Source organism: Hylobates moloch, unplaced genomic scaffold (assembly GCF_009828535.3).
Source record: "Hylobates moloch isolate HMO894 unplaced genomic scaffold, HMol_V3 SCAFFOLD_6, whole genome shotgun sequence".
Classification (NCBI taxonomy): Eukaryota; Metazoa; Chordata; class Mammalia; order Primates; family Hylobatidae; genus Hylobates; species Hylobates moloch.
Window position 1 is genome coordinate 5,221,826 of NW_026652281.1, and position 27,572 is coordinate 5,249,397.

Here is a 27,572-nt window from a genome sequence, read left to right on the forward strand (position 1 = left end):
ACCCTCAGAGCCTGAAGACCAATGGGATGGTGAGGGCACCCTGTGGGAGGGTCTTAGTGAGGGAGGAGACAGAAGACGCAGGGTCCTTGTGCCAGGAGCCCCATCCGTTCTCTCGGTGACTCTGCCAGGGCTGGGCCACGGACGCTTCCCTCTGATCAGTGAAGGGTGCCGCTTCACTTTTTGGGACCCTGCCTGGGCCTTGGTCTTCTGGACAAACACTTGGAGTAGGGCAAGAACTTATCCTCTTGGAGATAAGGCCAGGGCAGGCTCAAGGCCAGACCTCCCTGGAGATGGCTTCATGGATGGCTGTGGGCTCCCAGCCTGACTCTCTGGGCCTGGAGATGCTGGAGTTTTTCTGGTGATAAGTTACCCTCAAACCCCTGAGGAAATCAGGGGGCCTAGCCCACTTCCAGGACTATATGGAGTTTACAGACAAATCTGAAGGGAAAGTCTGTGGCCTTTAAACAAATGCAGTACTCAATGCACTGCTTTGCTTTGGTGTGTTATGAAGGCCTGGCCACTTGAAGGAGGGCTTGTGACAGAGCCCCTAAATTGGAAGTGGAATTGAGCTCAAGCACCTGTTCCTTTTGTTCTTTTCTTTCTTCTTTCTTTATTTGCTTTGAAACAGGGTCTTGCTGTCTTGCCCAGGCTGCAGTGCTGTGGTGTGATCCTCCCTCACTGCAGCCTCAAACTCCTGGGCTCAAGCAATCCTCCTGCCTCATCCTCCCAAGTAGCTGGGATAACAGGCTCATGCCACCATGCCCGGCTGATTGTTAAAATTTTTTTGGAAAGATAAGGGTCTCCCTATGTTGCACAGACTGGTCTTGAACTCCTGACCTCAAGCAATCTGCCTGCCTCGGCCTCCCTCTCAAAGCACTGAGATTCAGGCGTGAGCCACTGCACATGGCCTCAGGCACCTTTTCTAAACTCTTTTGCTTAGGGATCCGTTTGGGAAAAATTATAATGTTCATGAGGTGCACCTGTTTTCTCTCATTAACAATTAAAATAGCTGTAGAGAATCTCCTGGGAGAAGCATGGATTTTTTTTTTTTTTTTTAACAGCTCTGTTTTGAGATAAAATTCACATACCACACCATTCACATGTTAAAAGCCCACAGTACAGTGGGTTTTAGTGTATCCACAGAGGTGTGCAGCCATCACCACAATCCTCTTTAGAATATTTTATTTCCCCCCCAAAAAAACCCTGTACCTTAACCATCATCCCCAATTCCCCAACTTCCTCCAGCCCCTGCTAACCATGAATCCACTTTCAGTCTCTCTGGATTTGCCTGTTCTGGATGTTTCCTATAAATGGCATCATGCAGTCTGTGGTTCTTTGTGTCTGGCTTCTTTCACTCAGCACTACGTCTTCAAGGTCATGAACGTTGTCACATGTACCTGAACACCATTCCTTTTTCATGGCCGAATGTTCCATTGAGTGAATGGAGCACTTTTTGTTTCTCCACCATCAGCTGATGGACATGTGCGCTGTTTCCACTTTTTTTGGCTACTGTGAATAGTGCTGCCAAGAGCATTCTTGCACATGTTTTTGTGTGAACATAAGTTTTCCTTTCTCTTGGGTGTAAACTCACAAGTGGAATTGATGGGTCCTGTGGAAACGCTGTTTACCCTTTAGAGGAACAGCCAGATTGAGAACACATAGATTTTTACAACTTACATGACCTGTTTATTAAGAAAATTCGCTGATATTGGTAAATGTTTACTACGGGCCAGGGTGTCTCATGAATGATCTTATTTTGTCCCCACAACAAGCTTATTTGGTGGGTTCTGTTACTGACCCCAGTGGGACAGAGCAGGAAAGCTGGGGATCAGAGAGTTTGTGACACCTGAGTAGATTCAAATCCCAGCTCGTATGAATCATGGATCTGAATCCAGGCCGTGGGGTCCCCTCCCTTCTGATGCTTCCCGATGAGTGGCCTCATGAAGTGCCCAGTCTGCGGAGCACTGGGGCTCCTTTCCAGCCACAGAAGCACTCGTTTTGGAGAACTGACAACCCCAAGGGTACGTTTAACTCTTCCTTCTGGATCTGATGGGAGCTGGGTCATGGGCGCTGTATGTCAAGGCCGTCATTATACCCAGCTCATTCATCCATCAGGACATATGAACCACCTACTGCAGCCAGCACAGGCCAGGCCCACAGAGTCCAGTGCCCTCGTTCCAGGTCAGCCTCCTCGTAGTGCAGGGCACTGCCACCACAGCATGTTGTCCTTCCTGATGGCAACACTGGCTGTGCAAATGAAAGCAGTGTTGCTATTTGGCCTGATTCATTGGTTCTCATATTTGAGCTGCATCAGAATTTCCTGGAGGGCTTCTTCAAACCCACATTGCAGGCCCACTCCCTGAGAGTCTGGTTCTGTTGGTCTGGCGTGGGGCCCGAGAATATGCATTTACAACAAGCTCCCAGGTGAGGCTGCTGCTTCTGGCCCAGGGACCCCACTTTAAGGCATGAAGAAGTCCCGGGGATGGGGACTGGGCCCCTGGGATGGGGGCTGGGCCCCTTCTTGGGTAACAGGTCAAGGGCTTCGGTCACTACTTGGGCTAAATGGCCTCTAAGAAATAGGGTTCCTGCTCCCTGGAGGTCTCTCTGGACCCCTGGGGTGCGTGGATGTAGCACATATTGGACTGGAAGGAAGAGGGGCTGCCTAGATGGGTTGGGGTTAGAGGCATCCATTCTCACCCCTCCGGGGAGTGGTAGAAATTGGTCCCTGGTGCTCTGCTGCCCCCTGGTGGTGGGCAATTCTGCACTGCCCCCTTTGAGGGTGATGCCGTCTGAAACCAGGGCGCCAAGCTCGACCCCACGGCCAGGGTCCTCATACTTGCTCTCTCTTGGTAACTGATCTGCTGTCAGTCATATGCACTTTAGTGAGGATAAGTCCAAGTCCTTGATTCTTGTCTCCTGCGGGAGATTAACACTTTTTAAATCTCATGGCTTGTTGCTAAAGAACAGGAAGGCCCTGCCCGAGACTTGAAGCTTCATGCACCAGGGAAGGAAGGAAGGGCAGGGGCCTCCCAAGACTCTTGCTGAGCAGCTGTGTACCCTGACCCCTGAACCTGGGAGGACCTGGCCACGGGCCTGCTTCCCAGTCAAAGTCTCCTCCACATCGAGGGAGCAGCCATGCCGTCTGCATGCTGCCTTAGAAGCCACCATCCTCAGACCTTCACCGCTTACCACGTGCTGAGCGTCTTTGCTGTAGCCTCCTGCACGTGCACAGCGGCCCTCAAAAGTCATCATTATTTTACGTGCCAGGCAATGGAAGCCCAGACAGGCTAAGAGGCATCAGCCAAGGCGTGGAGATGGCCATTGGCCAGCGGGCTCTATGGACCCAGGCCTCAGACAGGCAAGAGCTGAAGACGTGGCATGGGGCAGGGGGCACACATGCAGATGGCGTGTAAGGCAAGGGATGGGATGACTGCGGGGCAGAGGAAGCCCGGGGAGAAGGGAAGAGGCCCAGGGTCGGCCAGTTAGCAGGGGCCAGGAAAGGAGTGGGGTGGAGAGGCCGGGGATGGAATGAGAGAAATTGCGAGGGCATGAAGCATGCACGGGGCTTACAAGCAGACCCTAACGGAAGGTTTGTGACCTTTAAGAAAAATATAACCATTTGATTGGCTGCTCTGCTTGGCTGTAGTGCAAAGCCCGCCCACTTTGAAGAGGGGCCCAGAGGCGGCCTGAGGCTCTGTCCTCTGGGGCACTTGAACTCAAATGTCTTTCCTGTGTTTTTTGCTTGAAGTCCAATTTTCAAACTTGTTTTTCCCCCCTTTTACTTTTGTAGAGATGGAGTCTCCCTATGTTGTCCAGGGTGGTCCTGAATTCCTGGGCTCAAGTGATCCTTCTGCCTCTGCCTCCCTAAGTGCTGGGATTGCAGACATGAGCCAGCATGCCTGGCGAGATTCAGTTTTCAAGGAGAATATCTATATTCTTTAGAATAGTTTACATTAAACTAATATAAACTATTAGTTTATATCATACCGTTGTAGTAGTTTGAGTCTTCAAAAAGATCCACCCACATACTAACCTCAAAGAATTATGATTGGCACCTCATCTGGGAAAAGGGTCTTTGCAGCTGTGATGAAGTTAAGGATTTTGAGGTGGGATCATTCTTGATTAGGGCGGGTCCCACATTCAGTGACAGGTGTCCTTCTAGGAAACAAGGGGAGAAAGCCATGTGAAGGTGAGGTGGAGACTTGGGTGTCCTGGGATACGTCAGCATCTATTATCCATCATCTGTCTATAGTTAAGTAGACAGGCGGTAGCTATGGACAACTACATATAGATATAAAATATTCTCCCTTGCGTATAGATCATATGTCGTATAAAATGAGAGCGTGCCATCCGTGTCAGTGTTTCTCAAAGTATGGCCTGAGGAACTCCTGCATCAAAGTTGCCTGGGACTTTAAAACTAAAGACTCCTGGGCCGGCTTTCAGACCTATGGGATTAGACTGTGGATGGGGCCCAGGAATGGGCATTCTAGACACGTTTTCTGGGTGATTCTGATGCCCCTGGTGGTTCCCTGATGTGGAGAGGATGGCTTGGGAGCAGGTGGGGGGAGGTTTGTCAACCAGAAGGGGACAGGAATGTGTCCAAGCAGAAAGGAAGGGACAGGGTGGACTGTTCTGGCTAAGGGGGAGGTTGCTGGCGCACCTCCCTCTGGGGCTGATGGACAGCTGGTGTGTGCTGGGGGCCCAGATGTTTGGGGTCATGGGGACCCTGCTCCATCTTTGTTGGCACTGGTGCCCCCACCGCCCTCTGGGCCCAGCTGCTGTTGGAGAGGGGCCAGGAGTACACACAGGCTGTTCTCAGCCTGTCTCACACTCGGCGTGCCTGGCCTTCCTGACGTTTAGACAGCTGCTTTGTGTCTGGCTGCTCTGGGAATTCCAGGGCCCGGGAAGTGGCCGGAGCTGACATCCCAGGACCAGCTGGTGGGGTGGGCCGCGGGGCCATCTGGAAGTTTCCAGACCTCAGGGAACACTTATGTAACTGGTTTAGAGGGGAGGTTTGGACAATGGATTCGCTGAAGGGCCAAGAACAAACTGAGCCTTTCCCAGGGCAGGCCAGGCCCTCTCCTGCCAACAGGCATCTTATCGACTCCCCAAGGCCCCTCTCAGCCTCAGAGGGTCCCTGCTGTCGAAGCCAGAAGAGCAGACGATGTGATTGAAGCTCTCCAAGGGCAAGGACTTGCCTGTTTTGCCTTGTCACCCTCTGTGCTTAGCACAGCGCTTGGCCCGTGGTGAGTGCTGAGTGAGGGGTGAACGAACATGCGCTCGTGTACATGACGGAGTTTCCTCCAGGGAGGAAGGACTGGCCCAGAGCAGCGGCTCACAAAGCGGGGTTCCCGGGCCAGCCCAATCAGCATCCCCTGGGGCTTGTTAGAATGCAGGTTCTCAGGCCCCACCCCAGAACTCCTGGGTCAGATGCTCTGGGGCTGGGCCTGGCAATCTGTATTTTTATGAGCCCGTCAAGGGATTTGGATCCAGGCCGGTGCAGGGGAACTCCTGGTGTAGGGCAGTGAGAGGCAGCTTCCAATACCAAACAACCCCCAACAAAATCCAACTGCTCCCACTCATAGCGCTATTACTACTACTACCCCCAGTACTACGGTTACTATCACGACTGCCATTATTGTCACTACTATTACTATTATTACTACTACTTCTACTAGTACTATTGATTTAGTTGAGGCAGAAGAGCTGGGTCCTCCATGCATGGGCACTCAGCTTAGACTGTAGCCGAGTCCCCGAAGGTGGGGCGCAGAAGCTTAGATGTTTCCAGGGACTCGTGGGCGGCTGGCAGGAGAACCACTGGTTTGGGTGAAAGGGCACACAGGGCCTCTGAAGTGACAGAGATTTGGACTCATGTCCTGGTCCTGCCTCTTTATTTCTTTCTTTTTGAGACAAGCTTTCGTTCTGTCGCCCAGGCTGGAGTGCAGTGCTGTGATCTTGGTTCACTGCAGCCTCGATTTCCTGGGGTCAAGTGATCCTCCCAACGCAGCCTCCCAAGTAGCTGGGACCACAGGTGCACACCACCACGCCTGGCTAATTTTTATATTCTTTGGAGAGATGGGGTTTTGCCATGTTGCCCGGGCTGGTCTCCAACTCCTGGACTCTAGTGATGCTCTGGCCTTGGCCTTCCAAAGTTTTGGGATTACAAGAGTGAGGCACTGTGCCTGGTGGACCTGTCTTTTAATAGTGGGGAGATCTTGGGCAAATCACACAAAAGCCCTGTGCCTCAGTTTCTTTATCTATGAACTGAGGGTGATCGCAATGGCGTGATCTCCGCTCACTGCAACCTGTCTCCCAGGTTCAACTGATTATTCTGCCTCAGCCTCCCAAGTAGCTGGGACTACAGGTGCACACCACCATGCCTGGCTGATTTTTGTATTTTTAGTAGAGACAGGGTTTCAACACGTTGGCCAGGCTGGTCTTGAACTCCTGACCTCGTGATCTTCCCGCCTCAGCCTCCCAAAGTGCTGGGATTACAGGCGTGAGCCACCATGCCCGGCCAAATTTTGTATTTTTAGTAGACAGGGTTTCACCATGTTGCCCAGGCTGGTCTTGAACTCCTGACCTCAGGTGGTCCTTCCTCACAGGTGTCTTGGAGATTAAATGAGTGTGTCTCTGAACGTGCTTATGACGGTATTTGGGATGCAGAGGACACTAAATGACAGCTGCTGCCATTGCTAGTGTTAGTATTATGATGACCATTATTTATTTATTTTTCCAAGAACATGTTGCCTTTATTCAATGCCACTGTAGAAAAGTGTGTGAGGATAAAGGGCTGATACAGGACTTGGCTCTGGGGACAGGGCAAGGAATAGAAGGTGGAACAGGTGGGAGACAGGGCGTGGCCCGAGCTCCTGGCCTGGATGGTGCCTCCTGATCTATCGATAGATTTGCAAGGTCAATACCGGGATGATGATGAGCAGAATGGTCACGAGGATGCCCACGATCAGGTCCCAGATGTTCAGGCACTTGGCGGTGGAGGCATAGGCCTGGACCCTGGTCAGGTCGCCAACCATCTTCCTGTCCCTAGACTTCACGGAGTAGGCAAATGCTGTGAAGCCCAGGCAGCAGGAGTTCATGAAGAGGGTGTTAAACAGGGACCAGACGACATGATCGGGCACAGAGGTCTCGCTGCGGATGTGGATCACGTGGACGTCAGGGGAGCAGGGTTGTGGGGCGCCCCCAGCACAGCCACCTCTTGCTCCTCCTTGAGCATCTCATAGTTAGGGGAACGGCCGGTGTTGGCGGGAGTGAAGAAGGTTTGGACGGTGTGGTTCGTAGTGTCCAGTGAAGACCAGCTGTGGTCAGGTTGCTGGGATGGTTCTCCTCTGATGACCATTATTATCACCACTGCTGTTCCTACCATTATTACCAGTTCCATTATTACTGTTACTATTATTAATGTTACTATTATTACTAGGATTATTACCAGTAATAGCAGTATTACTACTACAACCACCACTTACTACTATTACTATTATTGCTGCTATCATTATTAGTACTGTTACTATTATTACTACTGATGTTACTACTACTTCTACTACTGCTACTTGTTTAGTCGGGGCAGAAAAGCTTGGCCCTCCATGCATGGACAGCCACCTCCCATGCCTAATGACTTAGCTCTGGGCTCTGGGAGGAAGAACTCAACTAAAGCCCTAACTTGGTGGCTGAGTCTCAGCCCGGTGCAGTTGGTGGACTCAGAGGCACGGGGCGGTGCCCTGGAAAGACGCAGGTGGCAGTCGGCGGTGCAGAGGGAGAGCTTTTGCTGTTCCCTGCCTCACCACCCCCCAGTTTTGGGAGCGGCTGGGTTTGTCTCCCCTGGAATGCATCTGTGTTCTTCCTGATGGCTCCTGGGTGTCAGGAAGCACCACGCCATTTCCAGCTTCTCAGGCTCACGGCTTAAAAGGACCCCAGCCAACCGTTCTTCCCAAGCAAGCAGACGGGATTTATGGTGGCGGTTTCTTCAAGCTGGTTCTTCTCTACCCAAATCCAGAAGCGAAACAAAACAGAACACCCCTTTACCCTTTCGAAGCCAGGAAAGGGAACTCCTCTTATTTTTTAAAAGGCCCAAGAGCTGCAAACAAATATCAACTTCATCCTGTGGTTTGATTTATATATTTCTTTGGGAGAAAGGCACAAAATACAGCATTGAACTTAAAAAAAAAAAAATTACAATGAACTGTTATAACTCAGAACATGATGCACAAACCCAGATTTGATAAATGGAGAAAAAAAAAAAAAAAAAAAATTCTTCTGAGAGGCTCCTTGTGTGAGGCTGTGCCTGTCTGGCAAATCTTCTTGGAAATGGATGAGGCTAAACCAAGGGTCATTGAGTCCCAGCACTGGGATTGTCTGCTCCCTGCCCTGAAGAAATGGAAAAGCTACGTCCATAAGAGGCATGCATTTCTCTAGAGCTGGCCAAATATACGACGCTTTTTTCGAGTGTGATTTTCCTAATTGTAATATTGTACATGATCATGAATGAAAATTTGGGAAATGGAGAAAAGTAGAAAGAAAACAATGCCCTGTTGAGAGAACCTTGGTTAATCTGTCATAAATTTCCTGTCAGTCTTTTTTCCGTATATTTTAAAACCAAGGTGCTCATATTGTAGATTATGCTATTTCTTAAAAAATGTACTATGGCCACGATTTTTCTTTCTACCTCCTTCCTCAACCCACAGGTGCCTGGATTGATTGACACCACCACCAGTCCAGCTTCACGAAGCCAGGTAACCGGGAGGCATCTGACCCTGCCTTCTCCCTCTCCCCAAAGCCCGGGTACTCCCAAGCCAGTGTCTTTGCCTCCGTATCTCTCTACCAGCTTCTCTCCATCCCAGTGGCCACCACCCCAGTCTGAGCTGCTGAAATCTCTCACCCGGGCTGGGAAACAGCCTCCACCTGGTCTCCTTGCCTCCACGCTGGACCTGTCTACCCATTTTCCACGCTGCCATCAGAAGGAGCCTTGGAGAAGCAAATCTCATCCCAGCGCCCTTGATGATGAACGCTTCCACGACTGTGGCCATTGCTCCCAAGGTAAACACCAGATTCCTCCTCCAGGAAGCCTCCCTGTCTTTACACACAAAATCCCCTGCTTCAAAGCCACATGCCACTGACTACCACTACTATTTGTGGGACTCTTCTGTACCCCTCCCCTGACTCTGGGAACCACTCTATCTCCGGTGCTCAATCCCGAGCACTCGAGAACCTCATTTGTTGATAGAATGAATAGAAAGCTCTCATTGCACATCCAAAAACATGATGTTAGGGCGGCATTGTGACTCCCATGATGCATCTCTGAACATCCACACAATTCTGGCATCTGCTATCCTAATTGCTGAGGACGGCACCATCACCCTCATTTTGTTATTGGAGAAATAGAGCTTGTTCTTAGTCTAAAGAGAGATACTGGGGAAACAGCTGAGCAGAAAGTAGGACTAGAGAGAGCAGTCTCTGAAAATCCCTTCGGGCCTTGCTTCCTGAGCTGGGAGGGGAACTGCAGTTGCCAAAGGCAGCCCTGACCCCCGGTGTTCTTCTGCTGCGTGACTCCCAGCCTGCAGTGACGCCCACACCCTCCCACTCTTACGATCGTTGAATTGTCTACTGTCACCACTGACTGGTGAGCGAGCCACCCGGGGCGGTTTTGAAAGACAGCTGGCGAGGTAAGCTGAGGCCACACCGGCAGCCCGGAGACACTGGCAGCATCTAAACTCCCTTTCCTTGACTACACTTTGGGGTTAGGTCCCCAAGTCTCTGGAGGCAGTGCAGAAATTCCACACGAAGGGGTAACTGGGGTGTCAAGCAGGAGCGCCTGCGACCACTCCAAGCTGGGACCCATCTCTGCCGACACCTCGGGGTGTCCCTGCTGTATTCAGTGTCCTTTTGTTTCAAAAAAATAATTTTTTTCTTAGTACATGGCAGGTGGTGGAGTTTGTTGCTCTTGAATTGGCAAAGCAACTAGAGGAAAAACCAGCCCACGCAGTCTGGAAGGGAAGGAACTGTCGAAGGCTGAGACTTGGATTCTCCCTCCTTAGAATCTGGGCGGCAGGCGGGGAGTGAAGTGTCTCATCCATGAAGTGGTCGTCACTCTGATCCACGTCACTCCCGTTGTGAGAAAGTTTGCTGAGCACAGAGCCAGTGATCTGGGGACTGCATTGAATTGAATCGAATTGATTATCATTTTCTTGAGACAGGATCTTGCTCTGTCACCCAGTCTCTACTAAAAATACAAAACATTAGCCGGTGTGTCAGTGGGCGCCTGTAATTCAATTTGCGAGGCTGAGGCAGGAGAATCCCTTGAACCCGGGAGGCGGAGATTGCAGTAAGTTGAGATCACTGCCATTGCACTCCAGACAGAACCACAAGAGTAAAACTCCATCTCAAAAAAAAAAAAAGAAATTAATATATATAGAGCTGAAGACAGTGCCTGGCACAGGTAAGATGGAGCGCTTTGGAAATACAGTAGCTGTCTGGTTTCGATTACAACCATCTTAAAGGGGCAACTTGCATCACACTCCTTCTGGGTCCAGGGACACAGTGGCTCAGTCACTAGAAACATATTCATGTTTTATCCCCTTCCTTTCCCTTGAGCTTCCTCTTTACAAATGCTCACACACACACACACACACACACACGCATACACACATGCACACATGGAGGAGACACAGAGCCCCTTTTCTCCATCAGTTTCCTGAGCCCAGCCTGCCAGGCAAGGGGATCGGCAAGGAGGGAGGAGGTTGAAACTCTCAGTGAGGCTCCTGGTTCCTCATGCTCTTTGTCAACTCCCTAGGGAGAAATCAGCCCAATTTACTTTCTGCCTCCTTTCAGCCCTTCATTTAACAGGAAAACATCCAAAGGCCTAGGCAAAAAGTCAGAAAGGGCAGTCATAGAAACAAACTCTCTTCTCCCCAGGGCTGGGCAGGTGGAAGCAGAGGCACCTGTCTTTCCTACCCAGGAAATCACACTTTGCGGCCTCTCATCCTCCCTGGAGCAGCGGTTTACAGCCACACACATCCTGACCTGCAGGCTGGAGCTGCTGAAATCAGAAAATGAGACCAGTGTCCACACTCGCTCCTCCAGGGTTGTTGCCACCAGCTGTGTGTTCATTCATTCACTCATTCATTCATCAAACTGGCACTGGATATAGGCACTGTATAGAGCATCCTTGACATAAGTAACTCCATCCTGGAAAAAGACTCCATCCTACATTTTAAAAGACATCATGATAACAGGGACCAGATGTTTTGCCTGACCCACAAAGACTGCACCTATCCGGTTACGGACTCCCGGGCACACTCTCTTCCTCTCTCAGTCCCCACCATAAAGAGAGCAGGACTCCCCCAGCTCGAATCGGCCGTCTTGACAGACACTCCCTTACTGTCACTGTGGTAAGTGCCTGGCATCTGCTGCCGAAGGCTCTGCCCACATCAAAGACTCTTCCTTGGAAGATGCTGATGGACCACCCAGACCCGGATAGGCCGGGACATCCTTCTTATCCATATCACTCTCCCTGGACTGCTTCCTTAACCCCTTCTCCTATCCTCTCCTCTTTTTTTTTTTTTTTTCTGAGATGGAGTCTCACTCTGTCACCCAGGCTGGAGAGCAATGGTGTGATCTCGGCTCATTGCAACCTCCGCCTCCCGGGTTCAAGCCTCCCAAGGCATAATTGGATCAGGGTGCATATAGCATCCCTGGTCTTCATGGAGCTGTCAGATTATGGGTGCCATTTTTTCAGGATAGCACCAGCTACAAAGTGTCATTGCTGTGTTCTCTGTGGCGGCATCTGCTGAGAGGGCCAGGTCTCCCATCCATGCCCTTTCCCTGCGGGGAGATCCCCTTCAGGATCTCCTGGCTCTCTCTTTTGGGGGCACGGGAGCCTCTGCCTGCCCTCGCACACTAACCCAGGGCATTGCTGCCTCACTGGGCGGCCCCAGGCTTGCTCTGCCCTGGACTCCCTTCCAGGCCCCTCTCCCGAGAGTGCTTCAGCTTGCAGGGTGGGGAATACTGCAAGTTCTGAGTGGGAAGGTTGGGTTTTCCAGGACTGACCTGGCACTTTCTCCCTTTTTTCCCAGCTGGATTTGGCTCTGTGAGAGGTGGGAGAAGGTGACTCTTTCCAGAACCCCAAGTTCATTTAAGCAGAAAAGGGATTTGTTGAAAGGAACTTGAAGATTCCACAGAATCTCAGGGAGAGCTGGAGGACCAAGCAGGGAAGCTCTGCAGGCAGGAGTGGCTCCCACTTCCTGCCACAGAGCTGTCTGAGGGGACCCGCCTGCTTGGTGGCAGCTCTGTGGCTCCATGCAGCCCCCTGGGGTGGGAGCCCGGGCTCTCCTGTTAGACCCACACTGGGGGTACCATATGAACAGCAGGCTAGTTCATTTTTATTTTTTATTTTATTTTATTTTATATATTTTTTTGAGACGGAGTCTTGCTCTGTCGCCCAGGCTGGAGTGCAGTGGCGTGATCTTGGCTCACTGCAAGCTCGGCCTCCCGGGTTCACACCATTCTCCTGCCTCAGCCTCCCGAGTAGCTGGAAGTACAGGCCCCCGCCACCATGCCTGGCTAATTTTTTTGCATTTTTAGTAGAGACGGGGTTTCACTGTGTTAGCCAGGACGGTCTTGATCTCCTGACCTCATGATCTGCGCACCTCAGCCTCCCAAAGTGCTGGGATTACAGGCGTGAGCCAGTGCACCTGGCCAACAGCAGGCCAGTTCAATGGGAACTGGCCTTATTGCAGATAAGCAATAAGTACGTTTTGGGGCTAAGCGTGTCCCACACCATATTTTATTGTTATTATTTTATTTTGCCTAAATCTGGCATTCCCACATGCTGCCCCTGAAGCCCCCACCGCTCCCGTGAGAGCTTTCTGGACCCCACTCCTTGCACGTGGTGCCCAAGCTGCAAGGGAGTCTGGGAAAGCAAGTGTCAGATACTCGAAGTTTCTACGGGGGAGGGAGCCCCACCTCGTAGGACTGGGGAGCCCCTCAGAGCATTGCCAGCATCTGGGTTTAGGCTTTTGCTCTCCATCATCAGGTCTGGATGGGGTGAGGAACCAGACTCTCCCCAAATCTGTTGTTTTCGAGATACAAGCATCTCTTCCCTCAACCTGTTTTCTCTGCCAGAGTGTTTTTTTTTTTTTTCATCTATTTAGACACCATTCTCCACCAGAAGGAACCAGGCCTCCTTGGAGAAATGATTCCAGGGCTGGGCAGGGGAAGTACAAGATGAGCCAGGAACATCTTGTTGTGCCAGAAAGTCAGGAAGTCCTTGAATTGACGGGCCGCGCTGGAAGGACACAGAGCCAGCTGGATGGAGCTCCCCTCTCCAAATCTGGGACAGTTTGAGCATCCAAATAAAACTGATAGGAAAGCATTTGAATCCACTGCATAAAATAAGAATTCCTGAATCCATGCCAATGTATATGTGTGTGTATATTATAGATCAATGATATAATCATATCTACATCTATATATCATATATATACATAATATATATCTAGATAGAGATCATATATCTATATGATACACATATAAAATATATATCAATTATATAACATACACATATGTCAGCATACACACACATATGCATGTGTACATGCAAATAAATAAATAAATGGAGGAAAAGGGAAATCCCTTACGGCACAAAGCCAACTAATAAATGCGGAAAGAGCAGGGGAGTTCGAAAGTTCACCTTTGGCAACCATCATAAAATACTTGTCTCAAGAAAGAATCAATTGAGGCAAAAACTGTTGGGTGAAGGTTTTATGGGGAATAGGCTATTTACATAGTCTCCATATATCTCTCCAGAAGATAATTACTTAGTTTAAAAAAAAAACAGAAGCCAGGCACAATGGCCCACGCCTGTAATCCCAGCACTCTGGGAGGCTGAGGCAGGTGGAATGCTTGAGCCCAGGAGTTTAAGACCAGACTGGACAACATGGCAAAACCCTGTCTCTACCAATAGTACAAAAAATTAGCTGGGCATGGTTGCACACACCTGTGGTCCCAGCTACTTAGGAGGCTGAGGTGGGAGGACCACCTGAGCCAGGGGAGGTGGAGGCTGCATTGAGCCATGTTCATGCCACAGCACTCCAGCCCAGGCAACAGAGCCAGACCCTGTCTCTAAATAAATAGGAACTTCACAGTGGAGAGATCTGCCAGATGCCTCAGCCAAGCCATCAGAGTCAGCAGCTGCAGGAACAGGACAAACATCTGGCTTCTGATATGAGCCATGGAGAAAGACACAGTGTCTCCCCTGGGGTATCTGCCAAAAGTGTATACCCTGAGCCTCACGGTGAAGAAACACCAGACAAACTCAGGTTCAGGGACATTCTTCGAAATATTGGCCAGTGATCTGTAACTAAAAAAGTCAACATCATAAAAGGCAAAGATAGGCTGGGGCCAGTGGCTCACACTTGTAATCCCAGCACTTTAGGAGGCTGAGGCGGACCGATCACCTGAGGTCGGGAGTTCAAGACCAGCCTGACTGACATGGTGAAAATCAGGCTCTACTAAAAATACAAAAATTAGCCGGGCGTGGTAGCACATGCCTGTAATCCCAGTTAGTCAGGAGGCTGAGGCGGGAGAATCGCTTGAACCCAGGGGGCGGAGGTTGCAGTGAGCTGAGATCATGCCACTGCACAAAACAAACAAACAAACAAAAGGCAAAGATAAACTAAGGAGCAATTCCAGATGCAAGGACACTAAAAAGACGTGAAAGCCTCTCAGTGTGGTGGCTCACACCTGTAATCCCAGGGCTCTGGGGGCCGAGGTGGAAGGATCAATGGAGCTCAGGAGTTGAGATCAGCCTGGGCAACATGGCGAAACCCCATCTCTACAAAAAAATAAAACCAGAACAAAAACTTAGCCGGGCATGTTGGCACACACCTGTGGTCCCAGCTACAACTGAGGCTGAAGTGGGAGGATCGCTTGAGCTCAGGAGACTGAGGCTGCGGTGAGCCCTCATTGTGCCACTGCACTCTAGCCTGGACGACAGCAGATTAAGACTCTATCTCAAAAAAAAAAAAAAGAAAACTGAATATACCTCATGACCTGAGATTTTCTTTTGCCATAAAGGATGTTACTGAGACAACTGGTAAAATCTGGACAAAGTCTACAGATTAGATGATATATTGCACTAATGTTAATTTCCTGATTTAGAGAATTATATCATCGCTATGTAAGAGGATGTCCTCATTCTTAGGAAATATACACTCAAAATATTGAGATAAAAGGAGTGTGACACCTGCAATTCTCCCTTAAATAATTTAGAAATGAGATAGAGGAAGAAAATGACCAGTGCAATCCAATGCTAGCATCTGGGAATCTGAATGAAATGTATATGGGAATTCTTTGTACTGTTCTTGCAACTTTTCTGCCAGTCTGAAACTGTGTCAAAACAAAAAAGTTAAAAAACAAACAGGCAGGGTGTGCTGGCTTGTGCCTGTAATCCCAGCACTTTGAGGAGCTGAGACGGGAGGATTGCTTGAGCCCGGAAGTTCAAGACCAGCCTGGGCAACATGGTGAAACCCTGTCTCTAAAAAAAATACAAAAATTAGCTGGGCGTGGTGGCATGCACCTGTGCTCCCACCTACTCGGGAGGCTGAGGTGGGAGGATTGCTTGAGCCTGGGAGGCAGAGGTTGCAGCAAGCCTAGATTGCGCCATTGCACTCCAGCCTGAGTGACAAAGTGAGACTCTGTCTCAAAACAAACAAATAAGAAGCCAGTTTAGAAACTCGAAAGCTGACATTGACCCCTTTGTTCCTGCTGTTCGGCTGTGGCCTCCCTTCCCTGGGGTAGAAGCCAGGAGAGCAGTGGCTGAAGCAGTGAAGGCCTGGGAGACAGTTTTAGAGGAGAAAACAGTGCAGGGAATGCCAAATGCATTGGTCGAAATAATGATATTAGGAGCAGTAACCATCTGTATGACGCAGGACAAATGCCACATGCTGAGGATGCTGCGGGCAGAGCTGGAAGTGTTTTGCAAACGTCAGCCCTTATTGTCCAATCTTGGTGATTTTTGCAATTGATCTGCACAATCTTAACTTACTCAACATTTTAAAATGGACATTTTAAAAGCTTGGTATTTATTAAAGAGGAAAGCTTTTCCCACCATGCATGGAAAAGGACCGCACTAGAGATGAACCTGAGAGGAAGGCAGGCGCCTTCACCGGGGAGAGGAAAGGCTAGCCCTGTGCCCCCAAATTGCTCTGGGGCTTTGGTGCATTGAGGCACTTGGGGAGATATGACTGTGCTTGGTGAAAAGGGGCTGCTGCTTTGGGCTGATGCCTGGGAAGAATGTGACTGTTATGAACTAAATTTCCTACCCTGAACACATAGGGTTTTGTTTGTTTTGTTTTTGAGATAAAGTCTCACTGTATTGCCCACATTGGAGTGCAGCGGCGCGATCTCACCTCACCACAACCTCTGCCTCCTGGGTTCAAGCCATTCTCCTGCCTCAGCCTCCCAAGTAGCTGGGATTACAGGCGTGCACCACCACACCTGGCTAATTTTTGTATTTTTAGTAGAGATGGGGTTTCACCATATTGGCCAGGCTGGTCTTGAATCCCTGACCTCAAGCAATTCACCCACTTCAGCTTCCCAAAGTGCTGAGATTACAGACATGAGCCACTGTGCCCGGCCCATAGGGCTTTTCAATGATTCCAGACACTTCCACAGGTTGCTACGTGAGTAACGCATTTTTGCTGCATTAAGAACTTGATGTGCCCCTTCTTCCCTGGAGAATGTTGCCTCACCCCTTATCGGACCCCGTCTGCGAGCTTCTGACCCTCACAACTGGACTTCCAAACACACGCAGACCTACAAGTGGGACAGACCCCTTGGGAGCTCTGCCTGTGGCCAGCTGCACCCTCGGCCTCTTCTCCCAAGGCTGGGAGCTCCAGCTGTGACAGGTCACCCCGGCAGACTTGGAGCTACTCTCAGAAGCCTCTGGCTAATGCTGGCACTGCCTTCTAGGGACCAGGGACCTTACAGCACTTCCGAGAACAGCTGGTAGAAGGTGCACCTCAAACTGAGGCCTGCTTCTATCCTAAGTGATAGGCCTTGATCATTCTGGAACTCACTCACTGCGGGGTTAATGGGCTTCGTCTGTCGAGTGTATTATCTGTGAGGTTTGGTCTCATTCTCTCCCTGTTTAAGCACTGGGAACCTAAGGAAAAAAAAATCTTTGTGTAGCAATAAACTGTGTGATTTGTGAAATCGTACTTAGATCATTTCCTTATTGTAACAACACAAAATGAGCCCTAACCCCCAATGTATTTCTTTCGTGTGTGTGTGTGTATGTATGTGTGTGTGTGTGTGAGTGTCTCGCTCTGTCACTCAGGCTGGAGTGCAGTGGTGTCATCTTGGCTCTCTGCAATCTCTGCCTCCCGGGCTCAAGCAATTCTCTTGCCTCAGCCTCCCAAGTAGCTGGGACTACATGCGTGCACCACCATGCCCGGCAAAGTTTTGTATTTTTTTGTAGAGATAAGTTTTCCCCATGTTGCCCAGACTGCTCTTGAACTCTTGGACTCAAGCAATCCTCCTGCCTCAGCCTCCCAAAGTGCTGGGATGACAGGCATGAGCCAGCCTGTATATTTCAAGGTAGGGCCTTTAAGGAGGTAATTCAGATTAAATGGGTCCTAAGGGTGGGGCCCAGACCCAATATGACTGGAGTCCTTATAAGAGAGAGAGAGACACCAGGAGTGCACATGCCCAGAGGAAAGGCCATGTGAGGACACGGCCAGGAGGCAGCCACCTGCAAACCAAAGAGAGGCTGCAGAGGAAACCAACGCTGCTGGCACCCTGATCTTGGACTTCCAGCCTCCAGAATTGTGAGGAAGATATCTCTGTGGGTTAAGTCACCCAGTCTACAGCATTTTGTTAGGGCAGCCAGAGCTTAGACAATGACAGAATGGCCTTGAGCCCGCCACCACTCAGAGTGTGATCTGGGGACTGGCAGCACTCGCATCACCAGGATCTTGCGAGAAATTCACTGTCCCTGGCCCCCATCTCAGCCTTGCTGAGCCCAAATGTGCACTTTGGCAAGCTCCTCCCTCCTTCCTGTGGATGGGGTGGAGGCCTCCACCACGCCCTGGCTGTCGGCATCTCCGCGTATATGAGACATCCTAGCAGAGGCAGCCAACACAAAACAGTCCAGAGCCCGAAAGATGGTTTTAAATGTTTTATTTCACAAATTGTTCAGATTTGTTCATAGAAGAAATGTTACAGGAACATTTTAGAAATCAAACCAGTTTTACTGAAACAACTGCAACAACGTGGCCCCTGTTCACGCAAAGCACAAAAAACATTTACAATAAAACTTTGTACACAGGAAGTGGCAAAACACATCATTTTTCATAGAAAAAAGCACACACATAAACTGCGGGCTGAGTGAGCCTACAGACAATATGAGAAACCAGCACACGCTTTGGAATACGGTAGGGCAAAACTCCAAAGAAGCCAAAAATGTTCATTCTGGGGGCAGGAGAGCCAGGAACGCCACTGGCTTGGTACAAGATCTTTTTAAACACAGGGTAAGTGTTGGTAGCATGCGGGGCCTCTATTCCACACACAGGAGAGTTGGTGCTAGGGACAGCGCTTATCATTTATAGTCTTGTTTCCATTTTCTGAAGACAAATATTCCAGTTTCAAAATGTTTGTGGGGATGATAAAGACAGCCAGGTCCATGGCTGGGTGCAGTGGCTCATGCCTGTAATCCCAGCACTTTGGGAGGCCGAGGTGGGTGGATCACCTGAGGTAAGGAGTTCGAGACCAGCCTGTCCAAAATAATGAAACCCCATCTCTACTAAAAATACAAAAATTACCCGGGCATGGTGGCTCACACCTGTAGTCCCACTTACTTGGGAGGCTGAGGCAGGAGAATCGCTTGAACCCGGGAGGCAACAGTTACAATGAGCGGAGATCTCGCCACTGCACTCTAGCCTGGGCAACAGAGTGAAATAGTCTCAAAAAAAAAAAAAAAAAAGACAGCCAGCTCCTGCTCTGGGCGAGGACTTTCTATCCTGCTAGGAAGGCCCAGTGAAGGAGGCGTTAAGGAACCCGGGGACTTGATTTTTAAATGACGGGGTCAACTCACAATGGAATTTTCAAGTCTTCCTTGATTGGGATGCTTCGGAAGCGAGTGCACTGGGATTGTCCTGGACTCTTCACTAATTCTGCAAACCCCACGAGGCGATCTCATTTATCTTGCAGACACAGACACAGCCACAAAAGTCCAGCAGCAGAGCACCCAGCCCCCAGAAGTTTCCCAGATGTTTGGTGGTAACTGGACTCACGACCTGACAGGCTGACCAAACTCTTCCTCTCTGACATTTGGGGCTGAAGAGTCAGTAGCTATGAATTACGACTGGACTACAATGCACACAGCACATAGTCCTGTGAATTTTAGCTCAGTCAAGCTGAGAGTGGAACTGCTTTTTACCAACTCCTTAAAGGGGTGGGTTTTTGTTTTGTTTTAAACCGATGTACCTTCAGATTCTGCATTTATTAGAAAGGCAATCAAAGAAAGAAGGCATCACCTAGGTGCCCAGGTAGAATTTCTTGCCCAGTCTACAGTATCTTAGTTTTTGACTTTCTGCTAGCTCTTTCACCTAAGAAATATTTTGAATCAAACTTGAAGCATTCGCCAAAGTGATCTATTGGCTGGCCCAGTGGTAGAGAGTGGAATTTTCACCTTCTGCAAAAAAATGCTATTTACAAAAGGGTATTTCATTTCACTGTGGGCTTTTGGTCTGCTCTCATGAAGCACTTTTATGAGTGACGGCAGCCAGGGTGTACGACACTCCTTGGTGCCTCGGGAACGTTTGGCAAGAGTTGTTTCACAAAAACAGGAAAAGAGATCCTTCTAGTGTATTCCCATCTCTCGCTGTCATGAGGCCACAGACGGTTTCATAACCACAAACTGAGCTGCTAACCTCGGTGAGGAATGTACCAACGACTCCATTCCTCCCACGGCTGAAAAAATAGGTCATCAGGTGTGTGGGGAATCTGCACATTTAATTGTCATTTTTTAAAAGCAGCAAAGAGCAGGCCTTCTTTGGTTGTTCTCAGACATCTCGTCTCAGTGGAACCTTACGAGACCAGGACTTAAGACGTGGGCTTCAAACAGGATCTCTTGCAAAGAAAAGCCCTGGGTGTGAACCAGGACACGTAAACCAGTTCTAGGCAGGGTGGGAGCCACAACGGGTAGGGGGTAAAGAAAGGTTCCTAATCCTTAGTCCTCAATGAGACCAAAGGTCACGGCAGAAAACAGGTGGGCCATAAAGACGAAGGGTCTGACAAACACAAGATACATCTCTGAAGTGACTGCTGAACTCTACATAAACCAGCACTGCTGTGTATAGAGCCAGCCTGAAGGCGGCCATTGAAGGGGGCCCATGGCAGGCCGCCAGCAAGGACACGTGCCCGGGCAGAGGTGGGGTCTCTCATACCCCCAGCCCGCTTATTCTAGCCCATTTGTCTGTCTGACCAGCAAACATTAAAACCATTTTTCTCTATTGGTAGGGACGGACTGTGTTTTTTATTTTTAAATAACTACCTCCTACTTCATTCCTGAAACTCACCGGCGCGTGTTCGAGAGGCCTCTTCTGACACCGTGAATGCTTCACAATTGCGAGCTCCAAATGGTTTGTTCTCTTGTCAGGGAGGTTGAAATCAACTTCCTCCACCAACAGAAGAACACATAGCAAGGAACATTTTAGGCAACTGTCCCCTTTAAGAGACAGGTCAGATCTCTAAAGGAGAGAGGGCGCCCAGATGGAGACCCCTGGGCCCCGGCAGGATCGGGCACCAGGGGGTCCGGCTGAGCACCCTGGGATGCTGTTGCTTCAGTAAGAGGATGAGATGTCACCTCACCCAAAGGCCACAAAGTGATGGACGCTGAACCTCAGTCAAAGGAAGTTTCCTGACTCTCCATATACCCCTCCCCACAGTGACAAAATAAAAATAAAAGCAAAACCCCAAAGCCCTCTTGAAGACGCCCCTTCTCCCCTGCTGCTGGAAATTCACTGCCTGACAGCAAAGATCCGGAAGGCCTTTCCATCCTGAGGAGTCCCCAGGCTGAAAAAGAAGAAAGAGGGCCCGTTACTGAGATCCGGAGGGCCTCCTGCAGGGACTCTGGCTGGGCAGGGAGACCTGGGTGCCTCCTGCTTGCTCCCGTAGTGGAAGAGCCATGGCCAAGGGATGCTTCCCCACAGCCGCCAGAAACAGACCCTGCCTTGAGTTGAGAAGAGCTGGCAAATCCCATTTTCTTTGCACATGGGCATCCATCTGATTCTAGGTCAGGGCTGTTATTTCCTTTTAACTCAGGGATTTGCTGGCCCCAGTCTGTCTGGATTGGACTCACCCTCCGAGAATTCTGCTTGGTTTCACTACCACCTGTCAACCAGAACAGTGGTGTCTTGGGAGAGATTAACAGGTGCTATCTCAGCACTACTGCATATGCCAGGTGCTTCACCGCCTTCCACTTTCCTCCTGAGGGAGCTGTTATCCCTCGTTCACAGGGGAGGAAACAGAGACACCAGGAAATAAAGTTATTTACCCAGGGTCCCACTGCTAGTAAAAACTGCCCTCTCACAAGAGGAGTTAAATCCTTCAGCTAACCAAAGATGGTTTTTTAAAAAAGAGCTTTAGTCCAGGCACGGTGGCTCACGCCTGTAACCCCAGCACTTTGGGAGCGAGGTCGGTGGACCCTCTGAGGTCAGGAGTTCGAGACTAGCCTGGCCAATATGGTGAAACCCTGTCTCTATGAAAAATACAAAAATTAGCCCGGTGTGGTGGCAGGCGCCTGTAATCCCAGCTACTCGGGAGGCTGAGGAAGAAGAATCACTTGAACCTGGGAGGCGGAGGTTGCAGTGAGCCAAGATCACGCCATTGCACTCCAACCTGGGTGACAAGAGTAAAACTTTGTCTCAAAAAAAAAAAAAAAAGAGCTTTATTGGTCAGGCGTGGTGGCTCACACCTGGAATCCCAGCACTTTGGGAGGCCAAGGCAGGTGGATCACTTGAGGTCTGGAGTTTGAGACCAGTCTGGCCAACATGGTGAAACCCTGCCTCTACAAACAATTAGCCAGGCATGATGGTGTGCACCTGTAATCCCAGCTACTTGGAGGTTGAGGCAGGAGAATCACTTGAACCTGGGAGATGGAGTTTGCAGTGAGCCAAGATTCTGCCACTGCACTCCAGCCTGGGCAAGAGAGTGAGACTGTTTCAAAAAAAAAGAAAAAACAAACAAACAAACTTTATTAAGTTTAACATACCATGTAAACTCATCCTTCCTAAGTGTACAATTCAACGGTTTTTAGAGATTTTATAGGGTTGTGCAATCATCTCCACAATCCAGTGTTAGATAATTTTTAAAAACTATTTGAGACACAAGGTCTGTCACCCAGGCCAGAGTGCAGTGCCATGATCGTGGTTTACTTCAGCCTTGACCTCCTGGGCTCAAGCGGTCCTCCCTCCTCAGCCTCCTGAGCAGCATGTCACCATGCCTGATTGATATATTTTATTTTTTGTACAGACGGAGTATCACTATGTTGCCCAGGCTGGTCTCAAACTCCTGGGCCCAAGTGATCCTCCTGCCTCAGCCTCCCAAAGTGCTGAGATTATGGGTGTGAGCCACCGTGCCTGGCCTAATGGTGTCTTTGAAGGCATAAAAGTTTTAAACTTTGAAAGAATTCAATTTATCAATTTGTTTTCATTTACACATTGTGCTTTTGGCATCATATCTAGCAAACCATTCAAGGTCATGAAGGATTTATACTTGTTTTCTTAGATTTCTGTAATTTTTAGCTCTTCTATTTCAGCCTTGGATCCATTTTGAGTTAATTTTTATATATGGTGTGAGTCAAAGGTCCAACATCACAGTTTTACATGTAAATACCTAATTGCCCTTGCATCATTTGTTGAGGAACTATTCTTGTGCACTGAATGGTCTTGGCACTCAGGTCAAAATCAATTGACTGCAAGTGTGATGGTTTATTTACGGACTTCCAATCACGTCCTTTTTTTTTTTTTAACCTTTTTTTTTGAGACCAAATCTCACTCTGTCGCCCAGGCTGGAGTACAGTGGTGCAATCTTGGCTCACTGCAACCTCTGCCTCCCAGGTTGAAGCGATTATCTGGCCTCAGCCTCCCAAGTAGCTGAGATTACAGGTACAGGCCACCATGCCGGGCTGATTTTTGTATTTTTAGCAGAGAAGGGGTTTTGCCATTTTGGCCATGCTGGTCTGGAACTCCTGACTTCGTGATCCTCCCGCATTGGCTGCCCAAAGTGCTGGGATTTCAGGCGTGAGCCACCGTACCAGGCCCAATCACATTCTCTTGATCTCTGTGTCTGTCCCTATGTCAGCACCACCATCTTGATTATTGTCGCTGTATAGGATGTTTCAGAATTGGGAAGCCTAAGTGCCCCCTCCCGCTTTGCTCTTCTTGCTGTGGGCACAGCCTTCTAGAACACCAGGGACGCCTGGAAGCTTACCAAGAGCCACCACGACTGTCTCATTCTCTAGATCCTCCCCAGTTTTCTGCCCCAGATGATAACTGCACCTTTGGACCAACTGGCCTTCCCGTGTCTTGGCCACCAGGTTTGATACTGTTTCTGACAATGGCCAGAGGTGTGTGGTTTTCCTCGCTCTGCTTCAAATCAAGAAAGCCGCTGGTTGGCACAGCCCCACCCCAGTAGAACTTCCAGCCATGGGAGCTGGTGGGGGTGAACAGGAGCGGTCCTAAGCTCAGACACCACACATCCCTCTGTTCTTACCCGAGGTCCGCATTTTTTTGAACAAACACATCCCTGTTCGTTGTATGCCCCTGTGGTGTATTTCTGGAGTCCTGAAACAGCTGTTTTTGAACACTGCTTTCGGGAAGATGATTTCCCATGCATCCCGCTTTGGCATTCTGCAAATCTCACCTCTGGAGCGCATCTTCCAGACGCGAGTCTCCATCCCTACACTAACGTTTAGTAACTGTGTGACGGTGGGCAAGTCACTAAGTCTCTTTGGGCTTATTTATTTTTTTTTTTTATTTTAAGACAGAGTCTCGCCTTGTCGCCCAGGCTGGAGTGCAATGGTGCGATCTCAGCTCACTGCAACCTCAGCCTCCCAGGTTCCAGTGATTCTCCTGCCTCAGCCTCCCAAGTAGCTGGAATTACAGGCATGCGACACCACACCCAGCTAATTTTTGTATTTTTAGCAGAGACAGGGTTTCACCATACTGGCCAGGCTGGTCTCGAACACCTGACCTCATGATCCGCCTGTCTTGGCCTCCCAAAGTGCTGGGATTACAGGTGTCAGCCACCACACCTGGCCCTGTCTCTTTGGGTTTTTGGACTTTCTGGAATGTTCTGTGACAGTGCCGATGTTCAGGTGTACCTGGGTCATGGGCGAAGGCCCAGGAAGGGGCCAGGCTAGCGATCTGGAAGGTGGGAGGAGGGGAGTGTTAAATTGACGGGAGGCCATTGTTTTTGGACTGGGCTAGGCCCAACAGACCAAACCAAATCAGATCAGAGTCGCTCTGCTAGGTGCCATCATCAAACTGAACTTAGAAATGGGCTGGTTTTAGGCCAGGCACGGTGGGTCATTCCTGTAATCCTAGCACTTTGGGAGGCTGAGGTGGGCAGATTACTGGAAGTCAGGAGTTCGAGATGAGCCTGCTCAACACAGTGAAACCCCTCTGAAAAATACAAAAATTAGCTGGGCGTGGTGGCAGGCACCAGTCCTCATAGCTACTTGGGAGGCTGAGGCAGAAGAATCGCTTGAACCCGGGAGGTGGAGGTTGCAGTGAGCGAGATCACGCCACTGCACTCAGGCCTGGGCAACAGAGTGAGACTCTGTCTCAAAAAAAAAAAAAAAAAAAAAAGCCAATGGGCCGATTTTCCAAAAAATAGGAGATACACAGCAGCAACCAATCAAAAGGGCCCCAGTCCATCTGAGCCAGCAGGATAGTGTGGCCTCCCTGCTTTAATCGTACAAGGAAAGTAACTGGGATGACCCATCCGAATTTTGTTGTCTCTTTTTTTTTGAGATGGAGTCTCGCTCTGTCACCCAGGCTATAGTGCAGTGGTGCGATCTCTGCTCACTGCAACCTCTGCCTCCTGGGTTCATGCCATTCTCCTGCCTCAGCCTCCCGAGTAGCTGGGACTACAGGCACCTGCCACCACGCCTGGCTAACATTTTTGTATTTTTAGTAGAGACAGGGTTTCACCTTGTTAGCTAGGGTAATCTCGATCTCCTGACCTCGCGATCCGCCCTCCTCGGCCTCCCAAAGTGCTGGGATTACAGGCATGAGCCACTGCGCCCGGCCTGTTCATTGTTTGTACTCTCTGCATGCAGCCTTTGCTGACTCTAAAACCTCCCCTCGCTGCTCAGTTCATGGAAGCACCTTTCTATTCTGTACACGGGATATTGCCTGATACACGAATTGCTAATGAAAGCCAATTAGATCTTGCAAACTCCCATTTGCTGGAACTTTGTTCTAGAAGGCAGCATGGTGCCTTGTAGACCCCAAGGCACTGTTCACAAAGTGCAACCAGGGCCGGGCACGGTGGCTCACACCTGTCATCCCAGCACTTTGAGAGGTCGAGGCGGGCGGATCACTTGAGGTCAGGAGTTCAACACCAGCCTGGCCAACATGGTGAAACCCCATCTCTACCAAAAGTACAAAAACAAAAATTAGCTGGGTGTGGTGGCAGGTGCCTGTAATCCCAGCTACTTGGGAGGCTGAGGCAGGAGAATCATTTGAACCCAGCAGGTGGAGGTTGCAATAAGCCGAGATCATGCCACTGCACTCCAGCCTGGGCAACACAATGAGACCCTCTGTCAAAAAAAAAAAAAAAAAAAAAAAGGCAACCAGGAGTGTTCTTTCCACATCAAAATTAAAATGGAAAAGACTAATCATAGCCGTACATTTCAGTTTTTGAATACACAATCCTTAAGGCAAAAAACACTCTCCCTCTCAACCCTGTCTTTCTGCACCAAGTTCTCTCCAGAGGCGACATGTTTACATCTTATGCAGATGTAAACAATTACTATATTTTTCCGTCACCCATTTTTTCACATGAATATTATATACATACTACCATAGACATACCACTCTGCACTTTACTTTTTTAGCTTCATAATATATCTTGGGATTTGTTGCTTTACTATACAGAAAGAACTCATTCTTTTTATCTGCTGCATAGTATTCCATTGTAGTAAAGTGTTATATTTAACTGGGTCCCTAATGGTGGATATTTAGCTCTTTCTAATCTTGTGTGTGTGTGTGTGTGTGTGTGTGTGTGTGTGTGCAGTGACACCATCATGATCACTGCAGCCTCAACCTCCTGGGCTCAAGTGATACTCTCACCTCAGCCTCCCCAGTAGCTGGGACCACAGGTGCATACCACCATGCCTGGTTAATTTTTGTATTTTTTAGAGATAGGATTTCACCATGTTGCCCAGGCTGGTCTCGAACTCCTGAGCTCAAGCAATCCTTCTGTCTCAGCCTCCCAAAGTGCCTGGATTATAGGCGCGAGCCACTGAGCCCGTGTTTTCTAATTTTTTACCTTTGCAAACAATGTCATTGTTGTCCACGGGACTTCTTGCCTTTGTGTGAGGGTGCCTGAGAGTGAGCTCCTAAAAGTGGAATTGCTGGACCAAAGGACGTGCATTTGTATCTTGACAGCTGCCAACCTGCCCTCCATAAAGATAACAACTGCAGACTCCCCGGACAATGACAACAGGGCTGTGTGATGCCTCGCAGGGCCGTGTGATGTCTTGCTTTTGGTTCTTGACCAATAGAAGGTGGGGAGTGGCATCCGGATACCATTTTCATTTGCATCTTGCTCGCGATGAAGGAGTTTGAGCATAAGATTAACAGCCTAGTTATGATTTATGGGCAGGGTTTCTTTTAGGATCCCCACTCCAAACAAAGAGAGCCCCCAGATTGGAAACTGCCAGACCAGCCAGGAGACCCCGGCCCTCTCAGACTGCTCAGTAAGATCTGCAAGCCTCCGAGAGCAGGCTGCTTGGAATGCCTGGTTGTTTTTCAGCCCTCTCCACGGCAGCTTCATGCTTTTGGCTACCCTGGAATTGAACTTTTGAAACGTGTATCAGATGGGAGCACTCGGAGAGATGGAGCTGCAAAGAAACGCCAAGAGCCAAGACCCAGGCACAACACGTGGCCGCAGGTGGCTTCAGACCAAGAGGAGGAGACAGAGTGGCCAGGGGCTGCGGTGACCCTGGCGGCCCTGCTGGTTTCTGGAAAGTTCAGATTCCAGGGCCCTCCTCAGGCCTTGGGGGATGTAAGATTTCCCTGAATTCTCTGTTCAAATGAATATCCTGGGAGAACCAACCAGGGCCACAAGTTACTGTGGTTATTCTGCATGGGGGGCAAGCCACATTGGGGAAAATTACCAGGGGTCTGGGTCCCTCCTGACTTACTATGGGTCTGCCAATTCTATGGATGGCACAGTGGGTTCTCATGTTCTCAGGGCCCCGAACAACCAAGGGACAAGGGAACCTTTCAGGCTGCTGTCCAGAGGTGGACACTGCCAGCCCAAGGGCC

The 27,572-nt window shown here is 49.6% G+C and overlaps 1 protein-coding gene and 1 pseudogene across 2 annotated transcripts in view; both read right to left on the minus strand.

Moving 5' to 3' along the window:
* Window positions 1-6,896: 6,896 nt before the first annotated feature.
* On the minus strand, window positions 6,897-7,357 carry LOC116470371 (interferon-induced transmembrane protein 3-like; annotated as a pseudogene).
* A 10,820-nt stretch (window positions 7,358-18,177) lies between these two features.
* CRISPLD2 (cysteine rich secretory protein LCCL domain containing 2) overlaps window positions 18,178-27,572 on the minus strand; it is a 90,640-nt gene continuing 81,245 nt past the window's right edge. For both annotated transcript variants that reach the window (XM_032156292.2, XM_032156293.2), the window contains exon 15: window positions 18,178-21,087. In XM_032156292.2, the coding sequence (XP_032012183.1) occupies window positions 21,033-21,087 (55 nt within the window). In that variant the 3' untranslated portion in view covers window positions 18,178-21,032. The remainder of the gene's footprint in view (window positions 21,088-27,572) is intronic.